This window comes from Rutilus rutilus (assembly GCF_951802725.1).
Source record: "Rutilus rutilus genome assembly, chromosome: 6".
In the NCBI taxonomy this organism is placed as follows: domain Eukaryota; kingdom Metazoa; phylum Chordata; class Actinopteri; order Cypriniformes; family Leuciscidae; genus Rutilus; species Rutilus rutilus.
In genome coordinates, this window is record NC_140214.1 from 26,056,662 (window position 1) to 26,074,850 (window position 18,189).

Here is an 18,189-nt window from a genome sequence, read left to right on the forward strand (position 1 = left end):
TCTGTGTTTTATTTAACAAATGTGTATATGTTTATAATTCTATTGTAATTCAAATTTTCTTAAGGATAAAAAAATCTATCTTAGCTAATGCTGTAAACTATACGGGGAGCCCTTAATTACACATTACTATAATATTAAAGGTTACAATTAACAACAGAGTCCAAATTATTAAATTGAGCTGCTATTTATTTTTTAGATATAATAATTAACACTCAAATAAAAAAGACGTACAATTGCGCATAAGGCTGGTTTTGCAATAACTTCTAAATCTAATTATAAAGTTCAGTTTCTACTCCAATTCATTTTTGAAATATAATAACAGTAGCTGTCATAACTTGTTTTCATGACAAATTTATTTTAAACATGCATTAAATAATCAAGACATTACTAATAGGTTAAGTAAATATAAAGAATTGGCTAATATAGTGCTTCTCTCTAGAGTTCATTTCTCTAGTGAACTAACCTGCTGTCGACACTAAATGCCTGAGGTAAATGTAATGCTAAGTTGGTTATTATTCTCAAGCTGTTTTATTGATACACTTTATTGCCAAAAGTTTTGGGACGTCTGCCTTTACACGCATAATGACTTTAATGACATCCCATTCTTAATCCATAGGGTTTCATGTGGAGTTGGCCCACCCTTTGCACCTATAACAGCTTCAACTCTTCTGGGAAGGCTTTCCACAAGATTTAGGAGTGTGTGTATATGGGATTTTTTTTACCATTCTTCTAGAAGCGCATTTGTGAGGTCAGGCACTGATGTTGGATGAGAAGGCCTGGCTCGCAGTCTCTGCTCTAATTCATCCCGAAGGTGTTCTATCTAGTTGAGGTCAGGACTCTGTGCGGGCCAATAAAGTTCCCCCACACCAAACTCGCTCATCCATGTCTTTATGGACCTTGCTTTGTGCACTGGTGCGCAGTCATGTTGGAACAGGAAGGGGCCATCCCTAAACTGTTTCCACAAAGTTGGGAGCATGAAATTGTCAAAAATGTCTTGGTATGCTGAAGCATTAAGAGTTCCTTTCACTAGAACTAAGAGGCCAATCCCAACCCCTGAAAAACAACCCCACACCATAATCCCCCCTCCACCAAACCTTACGCTTGGCACAATGCAGTCAGGCAAGTACCGTTCTCCTGGCAACCGCCAAACCCAGACTCGTCCATCGTATTGCCAGAGAAGCGTGGTTCGTCATTCCAGAGAACATGTCTCAGTGGTTCCCAATTCCAGTCCTCGTGACCCACTGCTCTGCACATTTTGTATGTCTCCCTTATTTAACACACCTGAACCAGATCATCAGCTCATTAGGAGAGACTCCATGAACTGAACTGAGTGTGTCAGATAAGAGAGACCTACAAAATGTGCAGAGCAGTGGGTCACGAGGACTGGAATTGGGAACCACTGCTCTAGAGTCCAGTGGCGGCGTGCTTTACACCATTGCATCCGACGCTTTGCATTGCACTAGGTGATGTAAGGCTTGGATGCAGCAGCTCGGCCATGGAAACCCATTCCATGAAGCTCTCTACGCACTGTTCTTGAGCTAACCTGAAGGCCACACGAAGTTTGGAGGTCTGTAGCTATTGACTCTGCAGAAAGTTGGCGACTTCTGCATACTGTGCGCCTCAGCATGCGTTGATCCCGCTTCTGTGATTTTACGTGGCCTACCACTTCGTGGCCGAGTTGCTGTTGTTCCCAATTGCTTCCACTTTGTCATAATAACACTAACAGTTGACCATGGAATATTTAGTTGTGAGGAAATTTCACGAATGGATTTATTACACAGGTGGGAATAAGCTTGCACCACACTTGAATTCACTGAGCTCCTGAGAGAGACCCATTCTTTCACAAATGTTTGTAGAAGCAGTCTGCATGCCTATAGGTGCTTGATTGTATACACATGTGGCAATGGAAGTGATTGGAACACCTGAATTCAAGGGTTTGGAGGGAGTGTCCCAATACTTTTGGCAATATCTTTTGGTAATATACTTCTGCACTTTTTACTGATAGCAAACAGCGCTGCACTGCCGCGCACACCCCCTTCTGTATTGGAGTGTGGATCGCCTGTGACTGAATGTATTTGTCGTGCGACTGCATGCAGTCCATACTATATGGTTCGGGATGAATACATGTACCATTACACCCCTAATATATATATATACAGGTTTAATTACATATATTTTGTGACGGAACTTACCTAAAATCCAAAACAATGCTGTGCGCTGGGCTAAATGCGCCCATATGTGCGTACATATGACAGTCATCTTTTTAGATGTCTTTGGTCCGGTTTCAGATGGCAGTGTTCACACTTATTCAAATGAACTGCACTAACAGAGTAATCCCACTATAGTTTGTTTTAACCAAACCAAACCTGCCAAGTGTGAACACGGTTTAATTTGATTGAGAATTGAGTTCTTATTCAGGTGCTCGGTTCCCAAACCTGCATTTACTGTAAGCTAAGGTGGATGATGTGTTGTCAGTGTTAAACATGTAGGTCTCTGTTAGTCCTGTTTATTTCTTTTCTCAATTTCTCTCTCCTTCAATGTCTTTCTCATTCCCCAGCCTCCCCCGGCCCAGCCCGCCCAGCCCCTGCTATTTGTAAGTTTGATTTGGAGCGCTGGGTCAGCACATAAACTCAGCCTGCTATCTGCCCACTGCTCTAAGTGGCCTTTTCGCATGGGAGGCTGGGAGGTGCTGAGTGGCCTTCCAGTAGCATCTCTTGACATTTACAGTAGTGTTCTCTCTCTCTCTCTCTCTCTCTCTCTCTCTCTCTCTCTCTCTCTCTCTCTCTCTCTCTCTCTCTATCTCTCTCTCTCTCTCGCTCTCTCTATTCCTCCAAGCATCCACCCTGCAGCCGTAAACGAGAATGCTTTATGACAGGTCCCGCTCCCTTTTTACTGTGGTCAGGAAGAGCTGCGTGGTGTGTGTCCTCACAATGGCCTAGGAAACTGACAGCCTTGTGGAGGGATGATCGGGGGAAACACTCAAAAAGGGACATTTAGATGAGCTAAAGTTACCAGTAACCAACGTTTCAGCATTTTTCTATGGAAAACAGCCTTTTGCATATGAAATAGCAGGATAACATTGTTCCTGCTTTTTGATCGGGTTTGAAATCACTCAGATCATGGGGTTTGTGTGTTAGGCTGTATTTATAACATTGAAGGTAATGACTGAAAAAAAAAGACAGCTTTTCCTCAGAGGTGCGATGCTAAGTGAACAGGTAGATTTCTTCATATCCCCAAAGCTTTAGGAAAGCGCAAAATGCTGAATCAACCGCTGACCTGTAACCCATTTAAAGCTCAATGAAAGTTTAATTCCTCTAGCTCCACCTGAAGTCTGCGAGATGGAGAGGTTTTCAGGTTTGCACTTGATGCAGACTCAAGCTGTGTCCAGGTCTCTCTATTTCACACTGCCTTTTATACATGCTTGGGGGATACGGCGCCCCAAACAACTGAATATTTCATCACAGCCTCCCCCTGATAGATGTACTTGAAGCTTGCAGCGCTGCAATGTCTTCTCAACCTGGTCTGCACTCACCGTGCAACATTGATCAATAGACGTGTCATGTGCTTTACTCAGCCTCTGTTACATCGTGGCATGACAGAGGTGATGAGAATCTAATGTCTTACTTAAGAATAATAAATGATTGATAGATTAAATCCCAAAGGAAACGAAACCCAAAGCTTCTGGAAATCCTTCACAATGTTGCACGCAATAAAAACACACTTTCAGATTTTGTAACATGTTAATTGCGTTAGATCCCTTGTCATCACAAAGTGACATCATAACCTTTAGTCTCTCCCTTAAAAAATGATAATATTTATTTCCCTGAGAGTTTAAGAGTCATGACTTGTGACGCTCATTTTTTGTATGTGACTATTAGTTAATTAAAAAAAATACATTAAAAGTGCAATTATGATGACTTAACCACATCTATTATGATGCATGTTTTTCATTTCTAATAATAAATTAAAGTAAAACATGTCAGGGTGGAACAACTGTCCAGATATCATTTTTTGTAGAACCTATTGGTCATTTAAGTACCAATAGGTGGCATTGTGTACAAATTGATGGGGTGTGGTCGGAGTAATGTGACAATGACATGCAAAGTTTGGTGTCAATATGACAAAGCATTGCAGAGATACAGCCTTAGGCCCCTATCTAAGGTAAGACGCAGATATTTCCCTGCAGTTTGGCCTCTCATTTACACGAAAACCCCGTTTTTATCACAGAAAACGATTATTTCTAAAAACTCCGGCCAAAGTGGAGATTTCTGATAACGCCGGTTATGTGTTGCCGTGTCAACTGGGAGAAAAGGGGTTTTAGGTTCTCAAATGTCACATAATGCGCCAGAAAATGCTTAACGTCGCTCGTGTTATTCGTTGTTTTCGATTCTGAGGATTCTGATTGGCTTGCATGGCTTTATCCTTCTCCCTACACTGCCGCCCATAGGTTTGGCATAGTTATGATGGCGCTCGATGGCGTATTTATGTGGGTTGATGTAAATGACAACTTTTTTGAAAACGATGTTGTGTGCACGATGTTATTATTGAAAATGGAGGGGGGGAAATATTTGTTTCTCTAAATACCCGGCTATGTGTAAATGTTGGTTCTGGTGGTTGGTTTCATGTGGTCCGAATCCACACAAACGTAGTGAAATTTATTAATTAATGACTCATGATTTGTCAAACTTTTTTCTTACGTAAAATAAATAAGAATCTTAATGATAATTAATATGCTAACACACATGTATTTAAGGTGCAAGGGAATATATTACTTTTTTCAAAACATGAAATTTTTATATTCGAGTCATTAAATCAAAACTTTTCTTGTAACTTATATAAAAGTTTTTCAAAACCAAATGAAACCAATGTGAATAAAGAGTACATTTCTAAAACTTGTCACATGTTTTACACTAGATTTTTCCTTTTCTTTATCGTGGACTCTCTTATTTTTGATTGACCCAACTGTCCAGCCTCACACTGCACAACCATTTCCATTTATAACTATTTAAATGTTTCCAAAGCTTTGAAAAAGATGAATGTGCTTGATATAAGTGAGCGTATGCAGATCACACGTTATTAGAGAGGACAATTTAGATGAGCTGGCATAAATATGAATGAAACGAGTGAGCTAGAAAAGTGTTCGGCAGCAGCACAATGTGCTCCTCTCACCGCTGGGAATACAGAAGTGCTGATCGGTAGGGAAAACCAAACTACTCTAAATTCAAACCACAAGAGTTCAAGCGTCTACAAGAGAATGTCAAATATCTGTAAGTGTGTTATTTGCTGCGTGAAGCTCATTGTAAATTCAGACTGGGCATCGTTTTTTTAATGTGCGGGCAATTTCTGACACTGCTAGAATGACCGGGAAATGTTCAAATATGGCAAACTATATCAAAAGGCTATATTCAAGCCTGATGTTGCATTTTTCTTCATTAATAAGAGATGGTCAAACTGTTTATGCAGCAGTTAATTTTTTTGCTAACATTTCTGGACAAGTATACAAGCAGCCAACTGTTTGTGAGTCAACACCGTATTCTTTCCTGTTTTGTTTGAAGACGTTTGACATTGAGCTGTGTGTCTACGGTATACGTGATGCTGTAGAGTCGGTTCTGGCTGTAGGCTATAGCTGTGAAGAGGTCAGACAATCAGTGTGGTTTGGTTTTACAGAGGAAGGTCACTTAGCCTATACATCTGTTCCAGCCCAGCAGTCTTCAGATACTATCACAGCAGCAGGGCCGATTCCTTTCACCATTAACTAGTTCCTCCTCTTCTTCAACTAATGAGAAATCTGATTGATCGATTTAACTTCTGCCACGATGTGAAAAATGTCTTTTACCAAGAGTAATCCCATTTTGCCATTATTTGCAGAGAAACATTAAGTTGTTCCAATACAACATACAAATTGCACTAGTCGCTCATTGCAATTCGTAACTTTTTTTGTTTTGAAGAATTGATGGCTAATTTGTATAAATTTGTAAGATGTCATTCATGCGTTTTTGTCCAATCTGCTTATACCCCATTGATGGTTAAAGGCCCCCTGAAATCAAAATGTAATTTTTTTAGCTTTTAGGATGAATATGCTAGCCTTAAGGTTAAGAATAAGCTAGTGTGTTTCAAAACAAAGACAAAATTTGCATTTAGGAGATATAAACATTCAAAACAGTCTCTCACTTCCATTAAAATGGATCACGGATTTTTATGACATCACCGCGGACTTCAGCTTCTCATCACATCTTCTGTCCAATCAAATTCTCTCTAGAATCTAATGTGTCCCGCCCCCTAAGCGACCACGGAGCAATATGGGTTGGAGATATGGATTCGGTTGACTAAACGCTATTGGCTATTTGAAAAGGGGGAGGGGCCATTGAATATGCTTCATACAAAGCTGCGCGTTCCAAGGCACTTCAGTGGGCTTTTAAGTTTAGGGGTGGGACTTCATGCTTTTTTCTAAAAAAATTGTATGTTTTTGTACGAATCACATTGTATGAATGCATATGAAATCACAACATCGAAAAAAAGATGCATTTTCTCATGTTAACGAGTTGGTTGTTCCTATAGATAGAACTAGGCTAGACAATTAAGTGTTACATTTATCATTTTCAATTATTTGTAATTTGGCACTTGTTATCTATCTTTCTTAGTAGGGTTTTTATCTATCTTTCTTAGAAGGTTTTTTTTTTGTTTAATAACCATTTTTTGCTTAAACCAGCTGAATTTAATACATGAGCTCTGAAGATTTAGTCAAATGCATTGAAGGATTTATACATTATCCCTCACATATCTGTTTGCTCTCTGAAATTGATGATATTGTTTCCAATAAAAAAGTTGAGATATTACCTATACGACCAGTATATGTCAGCAGTCGCCTTCTAAGTAGGACAGTTTAAAGTGGTGTCGTTTCTCATAAGGAACATAATGGAAGGTGACACACCTCATATGTTGAGCACGGAGATGAGACATCACATGAATAGTTGGAGTGGTGCTTCTGAATATTTGTTCCAGTGATAGGTACTCAGGCATCAGAAATGGCCTCTTTAACACTCTCTTTATTGGTCCTTTTCCCAGCACCTGCAGCCAGAGCGTGACATTTCTGCCACATTCTGAGCTCCATGTCAATAGCCAGTGAATTTAATACCGTTAAATAGACCACATGGCTGAGCAAACTGCCTGTCTGATCATTTTCCCAAGACACATTGAGTGACCATAGTGTCTTTCAGCAGCATGAAGGTCTTTTTTTTTTCTTTTTTGGAAATGAATGTGGAATATGAAATTATATATCCATATTAAACACACACACACACACACACACACACACACACACACACATACATATATATACATATACATACATACGTATATATACATATACATACATACGTATGTATGTATGTATGTATGTATGTGTAATATGGATATTAAATATAGATACACTGTATAGGTGTTTACATGAGAAAAGTAGGAAACTAAGATGTCTGGTTGCAAATTATGTTGCAAACCACTTTTCTTTAATAAGAGACTCCATGCAGCTTATAGTCCTGTCAAATGCTTTACAAAAATCCCAGTCAAACAGATTTAACCCATGTAATTCTGAATTCATTCCCAGCTAGGTTTATTTATTTATTACTAGGCATGTATGGTTAAAAGGGGATGACGACAATACAATGTAGTGTTGCTTTTACTTTGTTAAATTTTGTGCAATGATGACAAAATTTGTAAATGTTTTTATTTATTTTCCTTAATAACACATTGGGTGATGCATCATCAACATTATGCACATGCCAAACTTACACCTGTGTCACAATTTAAGAGTAAATGCCATTATTCTTAAGGGGCATCTTCCTCCCATCTTACACTACATGTTTATTATGATCATGATTTATATGACAGGGTAATCTAATCTGTATGATTCAATAGATTATGTACAAATACCTCTGGTCATGTGACTGTTTACACCAGCCATGTTTGATTTATACTTGACAACTTTGAGTAAAATACATTAACAACTCTGTTTGGACCCTTCAAACGCAAAAATAAATGTTGTTCATAAATGTCACCGGTGGCATCAAATGAAAACAGATCTTAAATGACCACATTCATTTACAGAATAAGATAACATGGAAGTCCCGAGCGGACACAGAGGCTTTACACCAAACGCTATTATTTATTTTCATCTTCAACCCCTATCCATCACCGTGTTACCACCCTGTCCAGTCCAAGCGCTAACGCCACATCTTAAAGCTTATTACGGCGACCCACCTTCCTCAGGAATATGATTGACGTACCGTGGAAGAACCGAGGCGGGGACAACAGCGCGCTCTCGTCCAATCACGGGCAATGGGCGGTTCCCCATCGCTGTGTGCCAGTGTTGGTGGGCGGAGCCTCCCGTTATGTGTCAGTGTTGCCAGCAGACCTGTGCGAAACAAAAGCACTTCTCTCCCCACGTTTAACGCCTTCAAAGCACGTCTTAGAGCTGTTTCAGTCGTAAAGCTGTCAAAGGAAACAAGGAGTTACGCGGCAGAGTCGCAGATTACACAGGATTACAGCAGCCCTTAGACAAAGTTGGGCTCTGTTGTCTTGGCTTTGGTGGCAAGAGCAGGAGTGGCTTGATCCTAAAGCAGCTCTCCAGATCAGATTTCACCCAAACCAGCTGTGAGAGGGAGCTTTGCCTTTTCTCCCCTCTCTCCCTCTCTCCATGTTGTAAGCGCGCTCCAGACATCCAGAAAGCGAAAGGGGGAGTGACGGCGAGAGTTTCTGAAGGAATTTTCCTTCTCCTAGGGAAGAATTGAAAAAGTCACCAGAGTCTAGAGAACAGCGGCGAGGATGGATGATCAGCCCCGGTTGATGCACTCCTCTCACGGGGTGGGCATGGCCGGACACCCCGGCCTGGCGCAGCATATGCAGGATGGCACGGGAGGAGCGGACGGCGAGGGAAGAAAACAGGACATTGGAGACATATTACAACAAATCATGACCATAACCGACCAAAGTCTGGACGAGGCACAGGCCAGGTACATATCTAAGAGTGCATGCATGCTGTCTTTTTAATTATTATCTTCATAGTAGCTACTGAAACACGTCGTCAGTATTTAACAAGTCAGCTGCTTTATATTTTGACGCGCCACCCGAAGCGCACCGACTTTCTTTTTGCGTCTTCTTTCAAACTTTTATGCAGGCGTACATTTTTTATATTGCATTACAAATATGTTACAGCCACTTCCGAGCGCCTCTGTGCACAATCTGGAGCTGTCGTCTTCTTCTTCCCAGATGCATCGTTTCGATTTCCAATTGCTCCGGATCTCGCAGGTTACAAATGAGAAGGCGCATTGATTCAGTGCCATATAGACTTACTACATGTTGCGGGTGGATTCAGTCCTAGTTTTTGGACTGCAAGTATCTAATAATTAATGTTACTGAGCATGCATTCTTACAAATTTTTAATCGTACGTATTTGTCAGAAAGTTCATAAGTCTGCAATGACAATGTGGCTTCTATACAGTGTTTCTGCTTTGCATATCGAAGGAACGTTGTTAAAATCTGGTACTTTCCAATTTATTTATTTATTTTTTATGTAATATGACATCAATTTATAGTAGTTAAAATCAATAAGGCAGAAAGATGAAGACTAATTTATGTCAAATTCATTCACTTGACCCTATTAGCCTTAGTAACTGTCAACACAGGTGTTTCTAAAACACTTTGAAATTAATGCAAACATTTTACATTTGAAATCACATTTGAACAACTTGACTTTATTAATAAGTATCATGCATATTGAAATACGCTTAGACTGATATGTAATTTATATTTGCTGTTTGATATTTATTCATGACATTTTTTGTTGTTCTACTTTTTTTTTTAAAGGAAAGCATCCAGTCACCTTAATTGAGTATTTGATAGCAGTTCCACTTTGCAATCCACTTCATGCTGCTCTCTATGATGCACATGACATATTCCATTTTATTAAATTTTTTGCTCGTTTTAACACATTTTATCACTTCCAAAAGTGCTGCGCAATTTAGTGCCATTTTCAGCTGTCTTCTATTAAAAACCATTTGTAAAATACAAAAAAAAAAAATTCCATCACACATAGCAGACATTCCTTCTAAGCCTAATGTCTGTGTTTTGACAGTTTTGACAGGTCATGCATAGTGACGGCTTGTTATTTATTTTCTGTTTGTGTTTTTAGGAAACATGCACTGAACTGTCACAGAATGAAGCCGGCTCTATTCAATGTCCTGTGTGAAATAAAAGAAAAAACAGGTGGGTTTTCCTGTCTCACATAGAGAACTTGCAAGTCTTTGTTTAAATCCAGTTATCACATTAAGCTGAATATTGAAATATTGATTTTCTTGCTACAGAGCTCCTTAATACAGTGATGTATTGTGTCTTGTGAGCATAACGTCTTGTGCGTTATTAGATATTTAGACTGCATCATGTGAAAGTTCTGATATTACAATAATACAAAAATTCATGTTATTCAAATATCTGGTAATTTATACAGCATTCAGATTCCTCAAATAGATAGCTATTATTATTATTATTTTGTGTGCTATGGTTATAATTTGTGCAGCTGAGCTAAAGTTTATTACTGAATACAGCATTTACATTGTGTGGTTAAGTTATGCTGCATTGTGATGAGGCTATTTCTCATGTTATTTTTGTTTACAGCCAACAGTATATGAGAATATCAATGGCTTTAGTTAGAGAATATGATTTTAGGATGTTATTTTACTCATCAAATTGGTCTCAAAAACCTCATGGTTTTGAATTTTATAAACTCGACTTATTGTGACATACCATTTATTTTTTTATTTTTTGCTGCGCTGTCTGGTTAGATGCAGATTCTACATTATTACTGGATAAGTTTTGAGGTTTTTGTGTGCATAAAATGCAGCTGGTTGAGTACGCCACTTTAAGAGCAGTTTAAAAAGTCCACCAGAATGACTATTCATTAGAGTGAAATGAACATGCTGTTTTGATTATGCGATTGTCCCTGAGTGAAGGTTTTCGAGGCAGATTGCTACAGCGAGAAACAACAACAAATGTAAAAAAAAAACACCACAACACACAGCCGTATCTTCCTTCTAATTAGCCCCAAAGTGTAATTTACAAAGATTTCATTACATGGCAGCTGAAGTTGGCTCTCTGCCACACTGTCTGAAAGGCGCTGCAGTGGAGAGGTTCCCCCGTCCTCAGTGAAATTCTGACCGAATGAAGAGGGCTTCTGAGGGCCACAGTGTCAGCGATCACAGGGTCCTCATGGCACTAGCTTCGCTTTTTTCCCTCCTCTTGTTTAGCAAGGTTTTCCAAGGAGGGAAAGAGTTATGCCTGACTCTTTTGAACTGCCTTGGCGTCACCCGGGGTTCACTCAAAGTTCGTTTCCAAGATGAAGAACAAAGTGACTTGGACCTCTTCCTGACTCTTTGCTCCTGCTTCTCTTCCCACAGTTCCTGGCAACCAGGAACCTGCAGAGCTTTTGACTAGAGTGATAAACCCGGTTTGACTCCAAACAAGCTATTAGAATTGTAAGATTATGAAGATGGTGCTTTTTTTTTTTTTTTTTTGGTCGAATTATAGTTGTGATGTCACACTCCTGTGTGGGAATTAGTTGTTTGTTTGTTTTGTCTATATTATCTTCATCATATTTCATGTGAGATGTCACCCCCACACACACCCAAAACACCCCTCATGTTGAGCTTTTGTTTGTAGTTGAACGCAGCCCTGGTGTTGTTTTTGTCAAGGGGGGCTCATTTCAGCTTCCTCGCAGTCGCTTTTCTCTCTCAGGACTTCATTAGGAGCATTGGATCATCAAAATCAAACCTACTTGCATTTGATCAGCGTGCATATCGGAATATTAACATTAGCTGATTCCTGCTTTTTGTTTGTTTCACTTTGAAACCATAAAAAAAGTTTGGGCTTTCCAGTTGTGGAAGGAATTGAAAGGAAGGAAACTTGTCAAATGGAACAGGAAGTGTTTTTTTTTTAATAAATATAAATATATCTTTTTAATTTAAACCATCAAATATTCTGCCAGAAGCATTTGCAAGCTATTTTTGCAGTTTTTTTTTAGCCTTGGCCTGGGAATTCAAAGAGAACAAATGATTTTTTATGCTTTTTAAGTGGATGCTATTGATAGTAACATGTTTGTGACTTAAGTAAACACCCCAAAAATAGCAAGAAAAGAAATTCTGTGTTTTTAGGTGTCAGTGTTTTATGCTGTTGAAAATGCTGTCGGCAACACGGTTTAGCTAACACTGAAAATAAATGAACTCCTCGATGGTTGATTTGAAAGATCCTTGTGCTTTAACCCCCCCCCCCCCCCCCACCATGTACTCTCTCCTACGGAATTAGCCGTGAGCTGTACCTCGGTTCACTTCTGTCTCTTTTTAATGTGAGGGTGTAATTTCACACTGCACAGACAGACACCACTAAAAATCCACCGCCGCCACAGAGAAAATGGCTCAAACCTCCGCCGTGACATTTACTGCAAATGTGCTGAGCTCAGAGCGCCCAAACGAGAGCAGCCACCATTTTTGTCAGGGCCCTTTTTAATTCTTTATTTTTTTTTAAATAAAGAGTCAGCCGCGTTCATGGTTTTACATTGTTGCAGCCGTAGAGTCCCAGGTGTAACCTAGAAAAACGAGGTTATTAAGGCGAGACACTACAGGTGAATAGTGTAAAAATTTTAACTAGCAGATATCACCATGAAACTTTCCCAGTTGATTACCTACATTCAAATGAGAAAAAAATTTATTACAAGTTTTCTGTAATTTAATGTTTAAATATGCAAATAAGGCAATATCTATTTAAATATGCGCTGATTTGCATATATTAAAAAAAACCGAAATCTGAGTATTGGATAAAGCCAGGTTAAAAATAATTTTTGCATTGTGTTCACATATTAGATGGGGAAAAAATTACAGAGGGATTTATGGATATCTACTTTTGTTATCCTGTAAATCAGAAAATACTGTCAATAGCCTTAAAAAAATTATTTTCGCCATGTTTTTTGGAATAAAATGTTATATAAATCAGGCTAGGAATAATATATTTACAAATACCTCTGTAAATGTCTTCATATTATAACTAGGTACAAGACTGGAAAGTTTGGTGTATATAGGTGCTACTGAAGTGGAGATTTCGGACTTGGAGTATGAGAGAAAGGTCATTTTGAGAAAACGGGCTTTAAAGATTTATCATCAGCCAATGAGATTGCGCATTCAGCCCTTTTACTTTCATGATTGGTTGCTGATAAAAAGGAAATGACCATATTTGGATCCGACAAGATTGTACAGGAGAGAGAGCTTCCTAACGGTGCATGTGATGACAGGGTGCCGGCAGCGATGGAGGAGAACGCAAACTTTTGTTGAATTTATGAGAAATCTACAGACGCAAACAGACAAAGTGTAATAAAATAAAGACCTAAATGTGTATTTCGGACTTTTTTTCACCACGAGTCTGAAAGAAGATGTTATTGAAGACTGAAAATTGACCAGTAAAAAAAAACCGATGTTTTTGCCTGCCGTGTCTCGCCTTAAATCCGCAGCTAGTCTGTTTTGTTGAAATGGCGTAGTGTGCTGTGGAACAGTGGTGTCTTAGCTTTCATGACAGACTGTGGAGGTCATGGAGCCGACCGAGAGCTTGTCTCAATGAAACAGTGGCTCTGTGTCTAAAAAAATCTACTTTTTCTGCTCACAATAACCTTGATTTACAAGAACTTTGGATCAAGTGCGTCGTCACCTCGGCCACCTCAGCTCGTAATTCCTATTCAGACACGACACAGTTTCTACGACAGGAACAATAAATTTTCCTTCTGCTAATATATTTCATCTGCAGACGTGTTGAGAGAGCACAAAATGACACGGCTCCTGTAATTCTTCGTAACCTACGGCCGTCTTGCCGAGATTGACACGGCTGCGAGTTGCCCGGCGCGCAGCACGTGTTGCGCGGTGGCGTCGGCGTGTTGACAGTCGTGGTGATGAGCCCTCCTCTGGCAAGCAGCTGACAAGCGGGGCAGGACGGTGTGCCAGCAGCAGACAGAGCCGGCCTGAACTCCTGACCTCGCTGTGTATTTTTACACAGGGCCTGACCGAGCTAACACGGCACAGGCCGGCGTGCGAGTATAAACAAGTACTGCGGCTCACGGAACAGGATGTGATGTGGGGTGGGGGCTTTTAAACAAGGCTGCTTTAGCACTGCAAGCGTTTCAGATTATTTTAAGTGTCCGTGTATTTGTGTGGACCTCGTGCTCTGGGAAATGCAAGGCCAATGTGTGTGTTTGAATTCAGTGACTGGCACATGTTTGGAAAGGTGGACATTAACTTGGATGTTTTGTTGGTATCGGGTTTCAGCTCTGTTTTACCCTTGGGGCTTTCATTAGGTCTGTTTCACATTGACATACATTTGCCTGATCGTGAACAGAGCTTTGAAAAATAAACTTAAACTTAGCGTGAACTCTCTGAGCCATAGAGGGTCAATGACGAATAAGAGTCCACGATAAAGAAAAGGAAACAACTTTTCTAAAAAACTTAGAAATGTACTTTCTTGTCGTGTTCATGTTGGTTTCATCAACTTTTAGACCACTTTTAAGAATTACATTTTCGATTTAATAACTCTAAAAATGTCATGTGATGTAACCATCAAGTAAAAAGGTATCTCATATCTTAATATATTTGAATCATTATGTTCCAGAAAGTTTTTTCAAATATTGTAATGAATTATTAATTAATACCATTTCATTTTTGAGGAATCTGTTAGAACACATTTTAGACATTTTACAGCTATGCCTTGCCATAAAAATTATCCGATATATAAAACGATGAGGAGATTTGGCTTTGACGCACAGTCATGAGGGTTTGTCACCCCAATTATGCCTAAAAACTATTTTATTTGAGAAATTAAAAACATTCTCTCTTCAAAATGTACTGCACTTATCACTAACCACTACTTTTGAATAGATTCTGGACAAAATGAATGTCATGCCATTGACCCTAATTCATTGGCCAATGCTAAATGTGGTAACCTTTCTTGTCATTTATGGTGCGATGAAACAGCAAGAGATCTTTTTTTCCGTATTGAGACCTACATCCGAGTGAAACCGAAAAAGTAAAAAAAACTGTAGTTCAGGGAGTTCGTCAAATCCAGCAGTTGTTGATTGGATAGTGGCAGATCTGAATGTGAGTTTGCTGTCAATTGTAAGAAAGGGGTGGGTTTAAGTTTGAGAAGTCCAGCATGCATCACCTGACATTTTGATTATTTATATATTTTTAAATTAAATGCAAGCATGAATGATCAATAACATAGACAAATTAATTTCCACTTCATACAAATTATACATTTGCTGATAAAAGCAATATGTAGACATTTGATATATTGCTAACAAACATGTCACACATGTCTCAAAGTAATGACCTTTAACAAGATTCAGCTGGGAAATTCGTACAAAATAACTTTCAACTTCAAATAAATGTCTTTCTTTCATATATTAAAATTGCCATTATGAGATAAACACATAGGTAAACAACAGAGCACACTTTGTGAGGGTTGTATTTTGATATATTGCTCTTGTAATATTCACATATTTATTCACAGTGTTCTTTTACCTTTATTGTCGCGTTAGTAGTGCTTGCAACACCGCGCTTAATAAAGTTTGGGCTTCATTCCTTAACTCGTTTGTTATTTTGCGTGCCACGTAATTTTCGAGCTGGCGAGATATCTAACGACCGTCGTGGTGAATTGTGGAGAAATATTGCGTTTGCTACAGCGACATGAGGGGAGCCTCTCCTCCTGTTTTATTTGGAACGTGATTTCTAATCATACTTAGGGCCGTTGGAACGGACATGCCTCAGTAGCAGCATAATGTTTCCTGTGTGTTTCTGTTATTACCCAGCTTCAAGTCTAAACTCACTCGCAATTAGAGCTCCTTATAAATTATGCAAATGATGACTGGCGTAATTGAGACATGTTAATCATGTTTTAAGAGCCTAATTACAGAAATGTATAACGGAGGTGGGAGTCTCTAATTAGCTCTGATAACAGGTTGCCCGTGTGAATAGTGAAGAAGCGCTTTTTTGTGTGGGAGGTGTTTTCCTCCTGCTGATGGTCAATAAAGGAACCGAAAACCTCATTTTATGGAATAATTATTGACATGGCTTAAGGTTAAAGTGGTCCTGTTTGAAACGGTTGCTTTTCGTACTTGTGTTCCGTACAGAGTATTGGCTGACGACATCATGTTAATATTATTTCACATTGCTTCAGGATCAAAACCTTTATTTACATGTAAACCCATTCCTTCCTCCATTAAATCATCTCTACACATGACATTAATCATCAGCACTGTAATTTGTGGCAAACCAAACCTTATTCCTGGATTAGGGCTGCACAATTTGGGGGGGAAATCAAATTTTTTCAGATAGAAATTGTGATCGCGATTTAAAATGCAATATTTAAATAAAAAAAAAGTCCAGGTATGCTATACACCTTTGTAGGTCTGCATAATTTATTCAATTAAAACTATTTTTGTTGTAATTATTATTATTACTTAATAAAAATATTCAACAATTGTAATATTTCACTGTAAAAGAAAAATAGTATTTAAGAAAAACAATATAATAATAACTGTAAAATGGCCAACTAATGTTTATGGCTGTCTTACTCTTAATATATTTCAAAACCCTCAAAACCCTCAAGTTTATTTACCGCATGGACCCCTTAAATCTGATTTGGTTGCTTGTTTATATTACAAGTTTGGGAAAATGGTCAGCACATGTTGAATTCTCAACGTTATAAGCAAAACTCAGAGCAGATTCAGAGAATTTACTGTTAACCAAGCCTCTCTGAGACCGTGAAAACATGAGCTTTTTGCGTAAAAAGAACACAGGTTCAGGCTTCATTCTGATATTACTTAATTAAATCACAGCCTTTGTGATTTGTTAATCGCACAAAGCCATATTGTGATATTGGTTTTATTTCCATTAATCGTACAGCACCACTGCATACATCGTTGCTTTTTAAATAAGGGATATGCCGTTTCTCACTTTTGCATGAACTGACTAACAAAATGGATTGTTAGTCGTTGTCTGTTTTAGTGTAAGGCACAATGGTCATTTAATATTTCCTTTCAAAAGATTCGAATGCATCTAATGTGCATATAAGCATGGCAGCTCTGGCCGGTTTGGATATCTGCAGCATCAGTGCCAGCCATTCTGCAAACTGAGCTTTGTTCATAGTTGTCTGACAGATATCATATTCAGAGCCATTACAGTGAAAACATCTACTCACTTATTGGATTAAAAATTGCTTTAGAGAGGAAATCTGCTTGCCGATGCGACGGAGCTCTTTTTTTTTTCTGTCTGATATTAGTCTGTGGTGCAGTTTGTAGCCCAATGTAAAAAAGCGAATTACAGTAAAAGGCTCTGCAGATGCTATTATTGTCTCTGTGGAGTCAGACTCAGCCCCTCAGCGGTGCAGTCAATGGCTGTGATCCATATAACAGCATTAGGGATCTCTCTGCCACAAAATCCTCATCGTTACAAACATATTTCAATTCATTCATTTCCTTACGTGGCTTAAGTGTAAAAGGCGGTGCCGTTTCCAGCTACGGTTGCCATACCAACACCCCGGGAGTTCATTTAGTTTAATTCAAAGGCCGGCGATTGCCGTTCTCCCGCGTCCTGCTGTTTGATTTTGACGACGGCAGTGGCGGCAGTAGCGGCGCAATACATAAAAGATCCCCCTATATTCCCCCCAGCCATCAGCCCCCCCTCCCTCCCGCTGCTGTGAGCAGTCAAACACGGACTGGCGAGCGCCCCTTCCTGTCTCGACTTAGTAAAAATGACACAAATTAATATATGCTACTTAAACCAGACCAAGATTAATGGCCGCCTTTCGCCGCAGCTTAGGAACACTGTCAGTCGACACGCGCTCATTGGACGGAATCAACACTGATCAACATTTATTCGCTGTCGTACCTCTGTGCTCAGGGAAACGTGGAGGGATCGAGGACCCACACACACACACAGAAATGTGACCCGACACATCATGTAGACTCTATTCACAGCCCAAAAATGTCATTTACACACCTTTTCATTTTAAATAGTGCGTATTACAGTAATAAAAAGACACTGATATCTTGTACCTTTGTTAGATTTCACCATACACTTATAGTGTTGCCTCAGCCATATCTTAGTG

The 18,189-nt window shown here is 39.2% G+C and overlaps 1 protein-coding gene across 4 annotated transcripts in view; it reads left to right on the forward strand.

The window, feature by feature from the left end:
* pbx1a (pre-B-cell leukemia homeobox 1a) overlaps positions 1-18,189 on the forward strand; it is a 125,732-nt gene that overhangs the window by 53,475 nt on the left and 54,068 nt on the right. For 2 of the 4 annotated variants that reach the window (XM_084410568.1, XM_084410570.1), the window contains exons 2-3: positions 8,776-9,008; positions 10,187-10,260. In XM_084410568.1, the coding sequence (XP_084266694.1) occupies positions 8,821-9,008; positions 10,187-10,260 (262 nt within the window). In that variant the 5' untranslated portion in view covers positions 8,776-8,820. Of the gene's footprint in view, positions 1-8,370; positions 9,009-10,186; positions 10,261-18,189 lie in introns of those variants that run through there. The other 2 variants (XM_084410569.1, XM_084410567.1) reach the window with 2 other exon arrangements.